Here is a 19,693-nt window from a genome sequence, read left to right as displayed (position 1 = left end):
TCACTTATTATTACTGTCACATGAGTTGTTTACATTCCTTGTGACAGCAATAAAAGTGATCAAAATTGTTTTTTTTTTTTAAGGGACAGTGTAAAATAAATAAATAAATAAGAAAACATTTTTTTGTGCCCCATCCCTCCATGCTTGCGTGCCACAGCAAACGCAAAGTCACGCTCGTAAATATAAACAGTATTCAAACCACACATGTGAGGTATCGCCGAAATAGTTAGAGTGAGAGCATAATTCTAATGCAAGACCTCCTTTGTAACCCTAAATAGATTTTAAAGCGTGACATGTTAGGTATCTATTTACTCAGCGTAACATCGTCTTTCACATTATATAAAAAAAAATTGTCTAACTTTACTGTTTAGTTGTTTTTTTTTTAATTCATTGAAGTGTATTTTTTCCAAACAAATTACGTTTGAAAGACCAATGTGAAAATACAGTGTGACATAAAATATTGCAATGACCGCCATTTTATTCTCTCGGGTTAGGGGTTCTAAGTAATTTTCCAGCAAAAAAAATGGGCATTAACTAAGGTTTGGTTTCAAGTTTCAACCTTCAATAGAATTTGCTAAACCTGTGCTGAATTAAAACCCAGGTACATTCGGCTTATCCCTCTTTTTAATTGTGGCGAAACAAACAAATGAAAAACAAAGTTAAATAGATGCACAAATTCACAAAATATACATAAATTGTGTGTATATATATATATATATATATATGTATATGAATTTTTAACAATGTTCTTAAATAGTTCTAAAATGGATCTAAAATAGTTACCAATATACACCGCACTAATTTAATTAATATTGTTCATGCCCCTTCATAGTAAATTTACACATTAGACATCACTGTAAATGATTCTGGTCTAGTTAGTCTATTTTGTGGATAATATACTGTAAGTTCCCATTTTTGTATCAATCTAATTTTTGTTTTTCCAAATAAAATTATAATAAAACATAACTAAATCTTTCAATACTATAGTATTAGGTCTTCAATATATAGCAACAAATACAAATATAGAACAATAATATATATATATATATATATATATATATATATATATATATATATATATATAATATATAAACCAGAAAAAAATATCACAAAGGTATCACAAGGTTCAGGCTTGTTATCTACCTCTGGCATCTCTGCAGGAACTGGAACAAGTTTTGCATGAAGAGTGGTATCAGATTCTATTATCCACCATCCAAGGCTTATATTTGTAAATTCTTAGGAAAACTCAAGCCGTCTTGGATACCAAAAGGTGGTCCAACACCATATTAGGTAAGGATTTCATTTTTTTGCCTGGTGTTTTCATAATTTTGTCCAACCATGGTACTTTTTACATATAGTAGTAACCTGACACAATTGTGAATTATAGAAAACACTCCAAGTGGCTTGTGTACTAGTATAATTATCCAGTCTATCATGCTCAATGGCTAGTAGAAATTTAAAATCCATGATAGTATCTAAGCTACTCTATCCATTCCAAAATGAATGGGATCCCAGGAGACTTTCACTGTCGAGGGATGACAGCCCTGGCCAACCTCAGAAAATTAAGGAGCACATTTGTTTTTATCTGCTTTTTTGGAACCCAGCATCATAAACAAAAGTATTTGGGGGTTGAGCTGTATAGGTCTACATGTTACTCTATAACAGTGATCGCTGACCACTGATGGTCCACAAGAAAATGTTGACAGGTGTTGGTAATGGAAGGCTGGCTGGGACTCACAGGGAAACACAATTACAGGAGCAGGCTTGGGGTTTCAGGCTGGAATTACTGATGACATTGAGAACTGCTGAGACACAGATGAGCTGTCATGGAGACAGTACTGGGAGGCACTGGAAAAATCACCTGGGGACACAGGGGGTCTAGCAGCTAGCATGTAGACATGTTGATCAAAGAGTGAGCAATCAGCTTGATAGCAGTGCCCCCTCTGTGATTGGCTGCAGTGCTGGAGGAAGCAGGTGGATGGACAATAACCTGCAGTTGGAGCATGGAACAGATGAGTGTGACACGACACACAATATGTTCTACAGCAGCTTCACCTCCCCATCAATACTGTGATTTCTTGCAGCTCTCTCTCACCATCTACACTACATTCTCCAACAGCTCTCCTCCACCATTCAAACTACATTCTTCGACAGATCTCCTCTACCATCCACACTACATTCTCCGACAGCTCTCCTCCACCATCCATACTAAATTCTATGTCAGCTCTCCTCCCACCATCCACACTACATTCTCTGACAGCTCTCCTTCATTATCCACACTGCATTCTCCTACATTCTCGGACAGCTCTCCCCCACAATCCACACTACATTCTCTGACAGCTCTCCTTCCACCATCTCGATCCAGTGATGTGCATGAGTGCCTTGTCTCTCCAGGAACTCTTACTCCTCATTGGCTGAGGCAATAGCAGAATCCATTGACTCCCGCTGCTGTTAATCACAGCCAGTGAGCCAATGAGGAGAGAGTGGAATGGACTCGCAGAGCTACAGCTCGGGAACGAGCCCGCTTGGGTGACCCCCATAGCAAGTGGTTTACTCTGAGGGCAGGAGGGAGGGGCCAGGAGCACCGGCGGGGGGACCTGAGAAGAGGACGATCGGGGCTACTCTGTGCAAAACCATTCACACAGCAGATAAGTATAACATGTTTAGTTTAATATCCCTAAGGAAAGCTCACTCATATGAATTCTCTGGTGCCGCACAAGGTTGCCTTTCCTAGTGAAAGATTTCCCGCACTCTGAACACGAGAAAGGACGCTCACCTATGTGAGTTCTTTGATGTGCATCCAGGTATACTTTCCGAGTAAAAGATTTTCCACACTCTGAACATGAATAAAGAAGCTTACCTGTGTGAAATCTCTGGTGTTCATTAAGGCTTTGATTACGAGTGAAAGATTTCCCACACTCTGAACATGAATAAGGACGCTCACCTGTGTGAATTCTCTGATGTTTAACAAGGTCTCCTTTCTGAGTGAAAGATTTCCCACACTCTGAACATGAATAAGGACGCTCACCTGTGTGAATTCTTTGATGTGTATCAAGGTATACTTTCCGAGTAAAAGATTTTCCACACTCTGAACATGAATAAAGAAGCTCACCCGTGTGAAATTTCTGGTGTTCATTAAGGCTTTGTTTACGAGTGAAAGATTTCCCACACTCTGAACATGAATAAAGAAGCTCACCCATGTGAAATCTCTGGTGTTCATTAAGGCTTTGTTTACGAGTGAAAAATTTCCCACACTCTGAACATGAATAAGGACGCTCACTTGTGTGAATTCTCTGATGTTTAACAAGCACTCCTTTCTGAGTGAAAGATTTCCCGCATTCTGAACATGAATAAGGACGCTCACCTGTGTGAATTCTTTGATGTGTATGAAAGTCTACTTTCTGAGTGAATTTTTTGCCGCACTCTGAACATGAATAAGGACGTTCACCTGTGTGAATTCTTTGATGTGTATCAAGGTCTTCTTTACGAGTGAAAGATTTCCCACACTCTGAACATGAATAAGGACGCTCACCTGTGTGCATTCTCTCATGTTTAACAAGGTCTCCTTTCTGAGTGAAAGATATCCCACACTCTGAACATGAATAAGGACGCTCACCTGTGTGAATTCTCTGATGTTTAATAAGGTCTCCTTTCTGAGTGAAAGATTTCCCGCACTCTGAACATGAATAAGGACGCTCACCTGTGTGAATTCTCTGATGTGTAACAAGGGTTGCTTTCCGAGTGAAAGATATCCCGCACTCTGAACAAGGGAAATTACACTCATTAGTATGAAGTTTCTGGTGTGTAGTAAGTGCTCCCTTATAGGTGAAAGATTTCCTGCACTCTGAACATGACAATAGATTGTCACCTCTGTAATCTCCTTCATGGGGTGAGGAAGATTCCTCGGGATTAGAAGGATCTGTTGATCGATCTGCAGTGTGAGATTTTACATGGATATTTACAATCATAGTATGTGATTGATGAGAAGATTCCCCCTGATCAGAGGGATCCATTGATGTCTCCGGACAGGAAGGTCTGTGATGTATATTTTGTGTATTTGGATTTCCTCCTGGAGGATCCTGTGTGATGACATTATCTTCTGATTTACAATCAGCAGATAATAGAAGATGTCCCTCCGAGGAATTCCTGACATCAAATCCATCTGTTGGAAAGAAGTAAAAAAAAAATATAAAAAATCTCAGTAGATGACAAATAACTGGAGTTTTAGCTCCTCCTCCCCGTCGGTGGAATAAGTGGAAATGCCGATCTCACAGCTGGGCTCCTGTTCTCCCTCCAAAATCAATTAGAAAAGTCTTCACACCAAGTCCATATATGATCTGCTAATTCTATAATAATAAATAGCTATAACTATTTCTTTAGTAGCTAAAATGCGTTAGTGGATTGTTACTTCATCGGATCTCCTGGATTTTACATTATGAAGAGTTGGCAGATCATATATGGACTCCAACCTGAGTCAGCAAGAAAAAAAAAAAAAAAAGTCTACATTGGTCTAGTAGCCAACAGTTTACAAAGATCTGGCATGGAACTGGGTACAACTGTTCCATCAAATTATGGAAAAAAACCCTCCCCCAGATTTTCAATGCTGCTGTCCTAGGATGGACCCATCACTCCTCAATCAGTGTGGAGGCAACCTAGACTGTTAGGCTAGTTTGCACTTGTTTCAACTTCAACACACATTAAAGTGCCTACTGCTTCAACATGCTTTTATGATGTGTTTTTGGTGTTTTTTCGATGAAGCTTTGGTGGTGGCTTGATGGTGCTTCAAGTGAGCTGTTATAAACATCAATGGAGGCTTTGAAGCACCACTAAAGCGACATTGGGTATAATTCCTTTATGATGTGTTTTTGCTGCTTCGGTAGGACTTTAATGAAGCTTCAGTGATGCGCTTTTGAAGCTTGACAGATGCTGTGTGTGTGTTTGTGTATGTATGTATATTTCATACCTGCAATTTCTCCAAAACAAAGCGAATCTGAAGTCTCTCAAAAGCTGCAGGTGCTTTAAGCGAGCTTAGTCATAGACTTCTATGGAGGCGTTGAAGACTCATTGACGCACCACTAAAGCTACATGGGGTATAATTTTTGAAGCAAAGCAAAAGCAAGGTGTAAACAGGACTGTAAGCTATTTTATTTAGTGACGGGCTTTGACTGGCGTTAAGATAGCTTTAAAAAGGCGTCATATAACTATAAACAAGCCCTTAAAGCTCTCTGAATGCTAGTCAAAGCTCCTGTCACTAAATAAAATGGTTAGCTTACAGTCCTGTTTACACCTTGCTTTTGCTTTGCTTCAAAAATTATATCCCATGTCGCTTTAGTGGTGCTTGAAAGCATCCATAGAGGTCTCTGGCAAAGATAGCTTGAAGCATCACTGAAGCCTCATCGAAGCATCACCAAAGCACCACTTAAGGATCCTGGAAGCATCACTGAAACACCACTGAAGCATCACCAAAGCACTACTGAATCATCATTGAAGCACCATCGAAGCATCACTTAAAGTGGTTGTAAACCCTTACAACTCACTTTATGCTACAGGTAAACCTATTTTAAGGCTTACCTGTAGCTACCCTGGATATCTCCTAAACCTACATGGTTTAGGAGATATCCCCCTGTGTCTGCATGTGCGAAAGTGATCGGCACATGCGCACTGAAGCTTTGTGCCATTGCTTAAGTTAGACGTGCCATTACCGGTGGCTCCCGCGCGAATGCGCAGGAGTGAAGTCACCCGGAATCAAGCCCTGGGCGACATGTTGGCGGGCGGAGGGGGAGACGAGGACTGCTGTGGAGGCTTCGATCTGAGGTAATACATAATGAGCTAGTATGCTATGCGTACTAGCTCATTATGCTTTTGTCTTGCAGGGTGTTTATTTTTTTATATTTGGGTTTACAACCACTTTAACCACTTGCCTACTGGGCACTTAAACCCCCCTCCTGCCTAGACCAATTTTCAACTTTCAGCGCTGTCACACTTTGAATGACAATTACTCAGTCATGTAATACTGTACCCAAATGAATTTTTTGTCCTTTTTTTCATACAAATAGAGCTTTCTTTTGGTGGTATTTGATCACCTCTGGGTTTTTTATTTTTTGCGCTATAAATGAAAAAAAACGCATTTCTCTTAGTTTCTGTGATAAAATTTTGCAAATTAGTAATTTTTCTTCATAAATTTTGTCCACAGTTTATAATGCTACATATCTTTGGTAAAAATAACCCAAATTAGTGGATATTATTTGGTCTGTGTGAAAGTTAGAGAGTCTACAAGTTATGGTGCAAATCATAAAAAAATTGATCACACCTGATGTACTGACGGCCTATCTCATTTCTTGCGACCCGAACAAGTCAGGAAAGTACAAATACCCCCCAAATGACCCCTTTTTTGAAAGTAGACATTCCACGGTATTTAGTAAGAGGCATAGTGAGGTTTTTGATGTTGTCATTTTTTCCCACAATTCTTTGCAAAATGAAGATTTTTTTTTCTTTTCCCCACAAAATTGTCATTGTAATAGGTTATTTCTCTCACATGGCATGTATATACCACAAAAAAGCCCCAAAATACATTCTGCTACTCCTCCTGAGTATGGGGATACCATGTGTGGGACTTTTTCACAGCCTGGCCACATAGAGAGGCCCAACATGCAGGGAGCACCTCCTAGGTGTTCTAGGAGCATAAATTACACATCTAACTTGTTGATTGCCTATTACACTTTTGAAGGCCCTGGAGCACCAGGACAATGACACTGACGTGGCACTGATGACAGATGGCACTGATGACAGATGGCACTAATACGTGGCACTGATGACAGATGGCACTAATACGTGGCACTGACAGATGGCACTAATACGTGACACTGATGACAGATGGCACTAATATGTGGCACTGACAGGTGGCACTGATGACAGGTGGCACTAATATGTGGCACCGATGACAGATGGCACTAATACGTGGCACTGATGACAGATGGCACTAATACATGGCACTGATGACAGATGGCACTGATACATGGCACTGATGACAGATGGCACTGATGACAGATGGCAGTATGTGGCACTGATGACAGATGGCACTGATGACAGGTGGCACTGATCACAGATGGCAGTATGTGGCACTGATGACAGATGGCATTATGTGGCACTGATGACAGATGACACTGATGACAGATGGCACTATGTGGCACTGATGACAGTGACAGATGGCACTGGGGATAGATGGCATGGACATGACAGTTGGGACAGATGGCAGGGACAGATGGCAGTTTGACACTTTATTTTCATTTTTTTTTTTTTTTACTTACCGCCGCAGCAGTTCGCTCTCCCTCCTCACACGCTATCTGTGTGAGGAGGGAGAGCCGCAGAACACCGGCGATGAGAGATGATCTCATATGTAAACATATGAGATCGTCTCCCATTGGCACCGCCGATCGTGTTGAAAACGGCCGCTATGATTGGCCGTTTTCAGCGATCTGTGACTGGCTGTGTCCGAGGGACACGGCCAGCACAGAACTTCCCTGATGCACGCCCGCGGGAGCCTGCATCACGGAAGTAAACACCAGGACGTCCAGGGATGGCCGCCCGGCAGATAGCGTCCACGCTGCAGCCGTCTTTCGGCTATATCGCGGGCGCGAAGTGGTTAAGGACCATTAAAGCATCTTTGAAGCAACACTGAAATACCACTGAAGCATCATCGAAGCATCAAAAAAGCATGTTGAAGCAGTAGGCGCTTTAATGTGTGCTGAAGCAGAAGCAAGTGTAAATGAGCCCGTAGTGCAATGGTTTATTAAAGGGTTAGGTCACCTCTATAGAAGAACTGTAGAAAAGAGCTGCACGATTCTGGCTAAAATGAGAATAGCAATTTTTTTGCTTAGAATAAAGATCACGATTCTCTCATGATTCTGGTGGCATAACATCTCTTTCACATTATACAAAAAAATTAGGCCAACTTTACTGTTTAATTTTTTTTTTTAATTCATTGAAGTGTGTTTTTTCCCCAAAAATTGCATTAGAAAGACCGCTGTTCAAACACAGTGTGACATAAAATATTGCAACAATCGCCACTTTATTCCCTAGGTTTATCTTGCTAAAGTATATATAATATTTTTGGAAGTTCCAAGTAATTTTCTAGCAAAAAATACTGATTTTAACTTTGTAAGAAACAAATGTCAGAAATAGGTTTAGTCTTTAAAGTGATTGTAAAGGCTCATTTTTTTTTTGTTTTGTTTTTTAAATAATAAACGTGTTATACTTACCTCCTCTGTGTAATGGTTTTGCACAGAGCAGCTCGTATCCTCCTCTTTGCTGCTAGCCCCTCCCTCTTTTGTGCGGCGTTGTTCATAACTTTGTATACCTTAGTTGCATCCCAGTAAATAGCATTAAAAGTCCGGTCCCCGGAACCAGTGCTGGGACAAGATCTTCCAGTGCCCAGGGCAAAGATGCCAAACTGCTCCCACTCCTCATTCATGATGTGCAAGTTTAGGGGATCCTACATCGATCAGTCACTCCCTTGCCAAAATCACTGTCACTATCACTACTCCTATCAGCCTTGTAGAAGGAAGGCACCCCTATCCCTAAAGTAAACCATTGTGCCCAGGGCAGCCACACCTCCAGCCCACCCCTTGTCCCCGTCCTGCTTGGAACCCATCCAGGGGTCCTGCTAAGGGGAAACTCCACCACACAGTTTAGTTCTTTACAATGTCCTCGCTGATCACCTCCCATACAGGAACAGACCACGAGGTCCAATCCGGTTCAGAATCAGGAAGTGACACATGCAGGGGAAGGAACATCACAGCACCAAATGTTAACTCTTACCACACCACACATTAACCCTTTAGTAGACAAACACATATTTAACCTTTTAGAACCTGCCTATAGGATGATGTGAAGCTCTGATAATTATATATCATTTTTTCTTAACCACTTGCGGACCGCCCACCACAGTTTTACGTCGCTACTTTGAAGAGGAATACCATTGTTATGGCAGCAGCTAGCTGGCATAACCCTGGTATCCTCATCTTTAGCGGGCAGTCCACTTTTAGATAAAAGTGGTCTCTGTGGCGGATTTGCAGTGAGATCACTTTTATTGGTGTTGGGAGAGGCCCCCCCCCCCGCCATGCTCCAGTGCCCTCCGACGCTTACCGTAGCCATCGGTAGCGGTGGAGGTGATCAGGTCCTTCTCCTGGCTTGGTATGGAGACGAGTGAGGGGATGATGGCCCCCAACCATCTCCATATCATTGCAGGGCGGAAGTGACGTCAATACGTCACTTCCGCCCATAACTCTTAAAAGGGCCATTTTTTTCTTTTTTTTTTATTGCAATTTAGTGTAAATGTGAGATCTGAGGTCTTTTTGACCCCAGATCTCACGTTAAAGAGGTCCTGTCATGCTTTTTTTCTATTACAAGGGATGTTTACATTTCTTGTAATAGGAATAAAAGTGACCCATTTTTTTTTAAAAAAAGAATAGTGTCAAAATAAAAAAGGTAAAATAAATGAGGAAAAAATAAATAAACAAATAAATAAATGCGCCCCGTCCCACCGAGCTCGCGTACAGAAGCGAACGCATACGTGAGTAGCGCCCACAAATGAAAACAGTGTTTAAATCAAACATGTGAGGTATCACCATGATTGGTAGAGCGAGAGCAATAATTCTAGCCCTAGAACTCCTCTGTAACTCAAAACATGCAACCTATAGAATTTTTTAAATGTTGGCTATGGAGATTTTTAAGGGTAAAAGTTTGTCACCATTCCACGAGCGGGCGCAATTTTGAAGTATGACATGTTAGGTATAAATTTACTCAGCGTAACATTATCTTTCACAATATAAAAAAAAAATTGGGCTAACTTTACTGTTGTCTTATTTTTCAATTAAAAAAAGTGATTTTTTTCCAAAAAAAGTGCGCTTGTAAGACTGCTGCGCAAATACGGTGTGACAGAAAGTATTGCAATGACCGCCATTTTATTCTCTAGGGTATTATAATGTTTGGGGTTCTAAGTAATTTTCTAGCAAAGAAAACTGTTTTTAAATTGTAAACAACAAATCTCAGAAAGAGGCTCGGTCCTTAAGTGGTTAAACTACAATCAGTATACTCCGTATACTGTGACCTGTTTCCTCCATAGTGTCTGTTACTTACTTGTGTCTATAAGTAGAGAAATGTCCTCCTGTTCACTTTTCATAATCATCCCAACCTCCTCTGTGAATGGCTGGTCACCCCCAACATACATCTCTACTTCTTCTTTAACCTCAGCTTTTATATTAATCCGTTCTTCACCCTACACCAGAAAATAAATAAATAGAAAACATCTATTAAAGTCAACTCCCAGATAAAAAAGGACATAAATGACACAAGTCACTTAGTATGCAAACCCTGTTGGAAAAGCACAATGACAAAGATGACTCACAATGACATTTCACTAGGCTTAAGACCCACAGAGGAAATGAATATATATAAAAAAATAAAAATGGGGGGTGAAAAAAATGTAGGGAGCTCAAAGGAGCTAGAAACGGGGATGGGGGTGTGGGTAACAAAGGCTGTACTTCAGATGTTGAAGTAAAACAAGAGACTACACAGAAGAATGTCATCTCATGGCTTAGAATACATATTTAGGTCTAGATGCCCAGCCCCACCTACCTGATGACAGTGAGGGATGGTGTGATCCTCCTGTATGGAACACAGAGGAGGGGAAACTCTCTTACCCTAAACCCCAAAGATGAAATAAAAAATAGATTTAATAGAAAAATGTAATCTCATAGCTTAGAATACATTTGAGTTGTAATTGCTCTGTCCCATCTACCCGATGATGGCGAGGGATGGTGTGATCTTCCTGTGTGGAATCCCGGGAATACAGAGGACCACCCTCTACCATAGACTGCTGATCCCCGGACTTCTCTTCTTTTTCTACTTTAACCTCAACTTTGATGTCTTTCAGTCCTTCAACCTAAAGTGCAAATATGATAAAACGTATTTCTAAAAGCAAACAAGAAATGACATTTAAGAATGTTGTTTCAAGGTGCAGAATTCTATCTGAGTTCCAATTGCTCAGTCCCACCTACCTCATGATGGTGAGGGATGGTGTGACCTTCCTGTGTGGAATCCCAGGAATACAGAGGATGGGGACATCTCTCTGTTGGGTTCCCATTACTGGATCCATCTGTAGGAAACACACATTGACTGAATACATTGTTTCTACCGATGTTTATCAGGTGATGGGGGATCTAGGTGGACCCTCCGTACTGCTCTCTCCTTTATAATAAAGTCTCATCTTACCCGGTGATGTGAGGGGCGGCTGATTTTCCATCATGATGTCCTTGTAGAGATCCTTGTGTCCTTCTAAAGGAGTTATAATATGATTACTTCCTCTGCTGCCAATTTCAACGTTTTCTTTCCTTCCTTACAACTCACCTCTCACCCAGGACTTCCTTTATTAGACCCCTACATCACTTCCTGTTCCTTAGGTAAATCACTTCCTGTCTGCACCGGATATCACTTCCTCTCCAGCTGTGTTTTTTCACTTCCTTTGTCTGTACAATCACACTCCTCTTGTCTCCATGTTCCACTCGATATAATAGGAAAAGATGTCCATCTGTATATTTATTATGTGTCTGTTCTACAATCCAGCAACTCCAGATGCACAATTGGATAAATGGCTGAATATTCACAATGTATCTGGTTTATAAATCAAAGGCTCTGGATGGACAGTTTGATAAATGGATCTATATTTAGGATGTATCTGGTCTATAAACCAAAGGCTCTGAATGGACAGTTGGATAAATGGCTCTATATTTAGGATGTATTCGGTCAATAAACCAGAGGCTCTGGATGGACAGTTGGATAAAGTGTTCTACATTTAGGATGTATCCGGTCTATAAACAAGAGGCTCTGGATGGACAGTTGGATAAATGGCTCTATATTTAGGATGTATCTGGTCTATAAACTAAAGGCTCTTCATGGATAGTTGGATAAATTGTTCTATGTATAAGATACATTTGGTCTATAAACCAGAGGCTCTGAATGGATAGTTGGATAAATGGTTCTGTATTTAGAATGTATCCCGTCTATAAACCAGAGGCTCTAAATGGATAGTTGGATAAATGGTTCTATATTTAGGAGTATCTGGTCTATAAACCAGAGGCTCTGGGTGTACAGTTGGATAAATGGCTCTATATTTAGGATGTATCTGGTTTATAAAGCAGAGGCTTTGGGAAAACAGTTGGATAAATGGTTCTTGATTAAGGATGTATCTGGTCTATAAACCAGAGACTCTGAATGGACAGTTGGATAAATGGTCCTATATTTAGGATTAGAACACCCCCTGGTTCGGTTTGCGGCAGAACATGCGAACGGACCGAAAGTTCGCACGAACATTCGAACATCGTTAAAGTCTATGGGACCCGAACGTGAAAAATCAAAAGTGCGAATTTTAAAGGCTAATATGCAAGTTATTGTCCTAAAAAGTGTTTGGGGACCCGGGTCCTGCCCCAGGGGACATGTATCAATGCAAAAAAAAGTTTTAAAAACTGACGTTTTTTTCGGGAGCAGTGATTTTAATAATGCTTAAAGTAAAAAAAATAAAAGTGAAATATTCCTTTAACCACTTGCCGACCGTCTCAAGCAGATATACTGCGGCAGAATGGCACGGGCAGGCAAAGTAACGTATGGGTACGTTACTTGCCTCCCGCAGGCGGGGGGTCCGATTGGACCCCCCCTGGTGCCCAAGGCGGTCGGCTTCTGTCCCGGAGCGATCAGAGGTGAGGGGGAGGCCATCCATTCGTGGCCACTCCCTCACAATCGCTCCCAGCCAATGACATTCTTCCTCTGCTGCTGTAATGTAAACAGCGGCAGAAGAAGTGATGTCATCTCTCCTCGAGCCGGTCTTTTCGTTCCGGCGCCGAGGAGAGAAGACATCAAGTAAGTGCACCAAACACTGCACGTACAGTAGAACACTCTAGGCACACATTTCACCCCCCATCACCCCCCTGTACCCCCTGTCACAGTGACACCAATAGCAGTTTTTTTTTTTTGCATTGGTGTCAGTTTGTGACAGTTATAAGTGGTAGGGCAGTTAGTGGTAGCCCCCTTTAGGTCTAGGGTACCCCCCTAACCCACCCTAATAAAGGTTAACCCCTTGATCACAAAGCGGTTTGTAGATTCCCGTCTTAGGCTGGGGGAGAGAGCCTGCTTCAAGTGTAATAATTTGCTCGCTATGAAGTGGAGGGATAATAAGAATGTTTTCGTTCTTTCCTCCCTTCATGCAGACACGACGGTCCAAATTACTATGGCGACTGGTGTTGTGGAGAAACCCCTCTGTGTCCACGAATATAACCAAAATATGGGAGGGGTGGACCTCAACGACCAGTTGTTGGCGCCGTACCTAATTGCCCGTAAGGCCAGACGCTGGTACAAAAAAGTGTCTGTTTATTTATTTCAATTGGCTTTGCTGAACGCTCATGTGCTATACAGAGCTTCAGGACGGACTGGATCCTTTCTTAAATTCCAGGAAGATATCGTCAGAGCCCTTCTGTTTCCAGACGGTGCTCCACCTCACCTTCCCCAACCAAATGCAGTAAGCTGGCTGCATGAGAGGCATTTTCCATATGTCCTCCCGAGCACCCCTACCCAACGAGCCCCCTAAAGAAGATGTCGTGTCTGCAGCAAGTGCGGATATAGGCGTGACACCCGGTATTATTGTCCCTCCTGTCCTGACAATCCTGGTCTTTGCATTGGTGAATGTTTTGAACGCTACCATTCACTAGTTGAGTATTAGCGTAGGGTACAGCACTGCAGAGACTAGGCACACTAACACAGGGTCTGCCAAGATGCTATCGCATTTTGAGAGACCCAAACCTGGTACCAGTTACAAAAGTTATAGTTACAAAAAAAGTGTAAAAAAAAAAGTAAAAACAAAAAAATATATAAAATAAAAAAAAACAAAAATAGTTGTCGTTTTATTGTTCTCTTTCTCTCTATTCTCTCTCTATTGTTCTGCTCTTTTTTACTGTATTCTATTCTGCAATGTTTTATTGTTATTATGTTTTACCATGTTTGCTTTTAAGATATGCAATTTTTTTATACTTTACTGTTTACTGTGTTTTATTGTTAACCATTTTTTTGTTTTCAGGTACGCCATTCAGCTGCAGAGCGGATTTATTTATCTTGACAGCAACAGCGTTTGCTCCCACGATACATAAAGCCGTGACTCCAGCACTGTCGGAGGTGATTTCACCACCACAGTTACATACTTCAGCATATATGCCAAAGCGTGGGGGCAGCAGAGGGTGGAGGAGCGATTTGCTCCTACCTTTTGCGGGAGGATGCCCCCATGCTTCGGCATATATATACGGTGCATGTATGCCCATCATTAGAAGTGGGTGGATGAAGGGAAGTATTCTAATGGTGGGCATACCCACCGATCAATCTCTTTTTTTCGTTCAGCCCACAGGCTGCATGAAAAAAAAGTTTACAATATATGCCCAACAAGGACCAGCAACGTACTGGTATGTTGCTGGACTTTGAGTGGTTATACCAGAATGATGCCTGCAGGTTTAGGTATCATCTTGGTATCATTCTTTTCAGCCAGCAGTCGGCTTTCATGTAAAAGCAATCCTAGCAGCTAATTAGCCTCTAGACTGCTTTTACAAGCAGTGGGAGGGAATGCCCCCCCCACTGTCTTCCATGTTTTTCTCTGGCTCTCCTGTCCCAACAGGGAACCTGAGAATGCAGCCGGTGATTCAGCCAGCTGACCATAGAGCTGATCAGAGACCAGAGTGGCTCAAAACATCTCTATGGCCTAAGAAACCGGAATCTACGAGCATTTCATGACTTAGATTTTGCCAGATGTAAACAGTGCCATTGGGAAATTGGGAAAGCATTTTATCACACCGATCTTGGTGTGATCAGATGCTTTGAGGACAGAGGAGAGATCTAGGGTCTAATAGACCCCAATTTTTTCAAAAAAGAATACCTGTCACTACCTATTGCTATCATAGGGGATATTTACATTCCCTGAGATAACAATAAAAATGATTAAAAAAAAAATGAAAGGAACAGTTTAAAAATAAGATAAAAAAGCAAAAAAATAATAAAAAAAAAAAAAAAAAAAAGCACCCCTGTCCCCCCCTGCTCTCGCGCAAAGGCAAACGCATGCATCGGTCTGGCGTCAAATGTAAACAGCAATTGCACCATGTATGTGAGGTATCACCGCGAAGGTCAGATCGAGGGCAGTAATTTTAGCAGTAGACCTCCTCTGTAAATCTAAAGTGGTAACCTGTAAAGGCTTTTAAAGTCTTTTAAAAATGTATTTAGTTTGTCGCCACTGCACGTTTGTGCGCAATTTTAAAGCATGTCATGTTTGGTATCCATGTACTCGGCCTAAGATCATCTTTTTTATTTCATCAAATATTTGGGCAATATAGTGTTTAAGTGCATTAAAATTTAAAGAAGTGTGTTTTTCCCCAAAAAATGCGTTTGAAAAATCGCTGCGCAAATACTGTGTGAAAAAAAAATGAAACAACCACCATTTTAATCTGTAGGCATTTGCTTTAAAAAAATATATAATGTTTGGGGGTTCAAAGTAATTTTCTTGCAAAAAAAAGAACCCTCCCAATGTTGAGGGCATGTGGCCTGGTACGGTTCAGGAGGGGGGGCGCTCTCTTGTCCCCCCCTCTTTTCCTGCGGCCTGCCAGGTTGCGTGCTCGGATAAGGGTCTGGTATGGATTTTTGGGGGGACCCCACGCCAATTTTTTTTAAAATTTTGGCGCGGGGTTCCCCTTAAAATCCATACCAGACCTGAAGGGCCTGGTATTGAATTTAGGGGGACCCCCCACGTCATTTTTTTTTTAAATTTTGGTTCGGGGTTCCCCTGTGGGGAATTCCCATGCCGTTTTTATCAATGAACTTTTATGTGTATTGTCGGACCGGCAATTCATTAATAGCCGCAAGTAGTTTTGAATGACTTTTTTCCTTTGAAATGTCATTTTCTTTAGTATATGCCTTTACAGGCATACTATAGACACCCCCCAGGTACGAAATTTAAAGGAATATTACACTTTTATTGTTTGACTTTAAGCATTATTAAAATCACTGCTCCCTGGAAAAAACTGCCTTTTTTAAAATTTTTGTTTGCATTGATCCATGTCCCCTGGGGCAGGACCCAGGTCCCCAAACACTTTTTATGACAATACCATGCATATAAGCCTTTAAAATTAGCACTTTTGATTCTTCCCATAGACTTTTAAAGGGTGTTCCGCGGCATTCGAATTTGGCGAACTGGCGAACAGCCGATGTTCGAGTCGAACATAAGTTCGACTCGAACTCGAAGCTCATCCCTAGTGGTGACACCTTTTTCCCATATTAACTCTTACAGGGGAGAATTTCCCTTTCTGGAGGTAGATTTCCTCTCACTTCCTGTTGTCTCCCTCCGTTTGCAAGTCGGATATTTGAAAGTAGGGGACCGCCTGTATATACTATACGGCCTGCCCTATATACTCTGCAGAAAATTGGGCATTAGGTGTTGGTGGTACCAGAACACTGTAAGCCCTCACAGTTACTTTTGGTGGGCGCTGGAACGGGCCTTGCTGTGAAATATTATATCAAGAATTGTAATTACATGCCCCTGTTAAACAGGGGCAGAAAAATTGGGCCTTTGGTGGTAGTGGTGGTGGTGGTGCCACAACACTGTAAGCCCTCACAGTTACTCTTGGTGGGTGCAGGACCGGCCCTGCTGTGAAATATTATATCAAGAATTTCAATTACATACCACTGTTAAACAAGGGCAGAAAAATTGGGCCTTTGGTGGTGGTGGACTGGTGGTGGTGCCACAACACTGTAAGCCCTCACAGTTATGCCCCGTACACACGGTCGGACATTGATCCGACATTCCGACAACAAAATCCTAGGATTTTTTCCGGCGGATGTTGGCTCAAACTTGTCTTGCATACACACAGTCACACAAAGTTGTCGGAAAATCCGATCTTTCTGAATGCAGTGACGTAAAACACGTACGTCGAGACTATAAACGGTGGTAGTAGCCAATAGCTTTTATCTCTTTGTTTATTCTGAGCATGCGTGGCACGTTGTGCGTCGGATTTGTGTACACACGATCGGAATTTCTGACAACGGATTTTGTTGTCGGAAAATTTTATAGCCTGCTCTCAAACTTTGTGTGTCGGAAAATCCGATGGAAAATGTGTGATGGAGCCCACACACGGTCGGAATTTCCGACAACAAGGTCCTATCACACATTTTCCGTCTGAAAATCCGACCGTGTGTACAGGGCATTACTGTTAGTGGGCGCAAGAACAGGCCCTGCTGTGAAATATTATATCAAGAATTGTAATTACATGCCACTGTTAAACAGGGGCCGAAAAAATTGGGCCTTTGGTGGTGGTGGTTGTGCCACAACACTGTAAGCCCTCACAGTTACTCTTGGTGGGCGCAGGAACAGGCCCTGCTGTGAAATATTAGATCAAAAATTGTAATTACACGCCCTTGTTATACAGGGGCAGAAAAATTGGGTCTTAGGCAGTGGTGGTGGTGCCACAACACTGTAAAGCCTCACAGATACTCTTGTTGAGCGCAGGAGCGGGCCCTGCTGTGAAATATTAGAGCAAATATTGTAATTACATGCCCCTGTTAACCGCTTCCTGGACCCAGGTCCCCAAAGACTTTTTATGACAATACCATGCATATAAGCCTTTAAAATTAGCACTTTTGATTCTTCCCATAGACTTTTAAAGGGTGTTCCGCGGCATTCGAATTTGCCGCGAACACCCCAAATTGTTCGCTGTTCGGCGAACTGGCGAACAGCCGATGTTCGAGTCGAACATGAGTTCGACTCGAACTCGAAGCTCATCCCTAGTGGTGACACCTTTTTCCCATATTAACTCTTACAGGAGAGAATTTCCCTTCATGGAGGTAGATTTACTCTCACTTCCTGTTGTCTCCCTCCGTTTGCAAGTAGGAGTCGTTTGTAAGTCGGATATTTGAAAGTAGGGGACCGCCTGTATATACTATACGGCCTGCCCTATATACTCTGCAGAAAATTGGGCATTAGGTGTTGGTGGTACCAGAACACTGTAAGCCCTCACAGTTACTCTTGGTGGGCGCTGGAACGGGCCCTGCTGTGAAATATTATATCAAGAATTGTAATTACGTGCCCCTGTTAAACAGGGGCAGAAAAATTGGGCCTTTGGTGGTAGTGGTGGTGGTGGTGCCACAACACTGTAAGCCCTCACAGTTACTCTTGGTGGGTGCAGGACCGGCCCTGCTGTGAAATATTATATCAAGAATTTCAATTACATACCACTGTTAAACAAGGGCAGAAAAATTGGGCCTTTGGTGGTGGTGGACTGGTGGTGGTGCCACAACACTGTAAGCCCTCACAGTTATGCCCCGTACACACGGTCGGACATTGATCCGACATTCCAACAACAAAATCCTAGGATTTTTTCCGGCGGATGTTGGCTCAAACTTGTCTTGCATACACACAGTCACACAAAGTTGTCGGAAAATCCGATCTTTCTGAACGCAGTGACGTAAAACACGTACGTCGAGACTATAAACGGTGGCAGTAGCCAATAACTTTTATCTCTTTATTTATTCTGAGCATGCATGGCACGTTGTGCGTCGGATTTGTGTACACACGATCGGAATTTCTGACAACGGATTTTGTTGTCGGAAAATTTTATAGCCTGCTCTCAAACTTTGTGTGTCGGAAAATCCGATGGAAAATGTGTGATGGAGCCCACACACGGTCGGAATTTCCGACAACAAGGTCCTATCACACATTTTCCATCTGAAAATCCAACCGTGTGTACAGGGCATTACTGTTAGTGGGCGCAGGAACAGGCCCTGCTGTGAAATATTATATCAAGAATTGTAATTGCATGCCACTGTTAAACAGGGGCTGAAAAAATTGGGCCTTTGGTGGTGGTGGTTGTGCCACAACACTGTAAGCCCTCACAGTTACTCTTGGTGGGCGCAGGAACGGGCCCTGCTGTGAAATATTAGATCAAAAATTGTAATTACACGCCCTTGTTATACAGGGGCAAAAAAATTGGGTCTTAGGCAGTGGTGGTGGTGCCACAACACTGTAAAGCCTCACAGATACTCTTGTTGAGCGCAGGAACGGGCCCTGCTGTGAAATAATAGAGAAAATATTGTAATTACATGCCCCTGTTAACCGCTTCCCACCCGCCGTTTGCCAATTGACGTCCTCGGCTTTGAGCGGGGATATCTGAGTGATGCCTGTAGCTACAGGCATCATTCAGATATCGTCTTTTAGAGCCGGCGAATCTGTGCACCCTAAGAATGATCATAGCGGCTGTCCCCCCTCCCACCGCCCTCCGGTGCTTCTACCGACTCACCGCTACGATCGGTGTGTCGGACACAGGATCCGCCAGCTCTGGATGTTCAGAATAGAGATTTCCGGTGGACCAGATGGTCGCCAGAGTCTCTATGATCGTTCGGAGGCCGGGCGCGATGTTATGACGTCACGCCCGGCCTCTGAATTCAAAAAAGGGTGCCACTTCGGCTGGGAAGCGGTGATCTTTTTTTATTTATTTCAGGCTTCCCAGCCTAGAGGTGAGATGTGGGGTCATATTGACCCCATATCTCACTGTAAAGAGCACCTGTCATGCCATATTCCTATTACAAAGGATGTTTAAATTTCTTGTAATAAAAATGAAAGTGA

General features: G+C 42.3%; 1 protein-coding gene across 1 annotated transcript in view; it reads right to left on the bottom strand.

Moving 5' to 3' along the window:
• Positions 1 to 378: 378 nt before the first annotated feature.
• LOC141105028 (uncharacterized) overlaps positions 379 to 19,693 on the bottom strand; it is a 138,751-nt gene continuing 119,436 nt past the window's right edge. Inside the window, exon 10 of the mRNA XM_073594816.1 lies at positions 379 to 3,733. Coding sequence (XP_073450917.1) covers positions 2,664 to 3,733 — 1,070 coding nt within the window. The 3' untranslated portion in view covers positions 379 to 2,663. The remainder of the gene's footprint in view (positions 3,734 to 19,693) is intronic.

The sequence above is a fragment of the Aquarana catesbeiana genome, linkage group LG08, assembly GCF_042186555.1.
Source record: "Aquarana catesbeiana isolate 2022-GZ linkage group LG08, ASM4218655v1, whole genome shotgun sequence".
Taxonomy (NCBI): Eukaryota; Metazoa; Chordata; class Amphibia; order Anura; family Ranidae; genus Aquarana; species Aquarana catesbeiana.
Note: the sequence above shows the minus strand (reverse complement) of the source record. Positions and strands in the feature narration are given on the sequence as shown.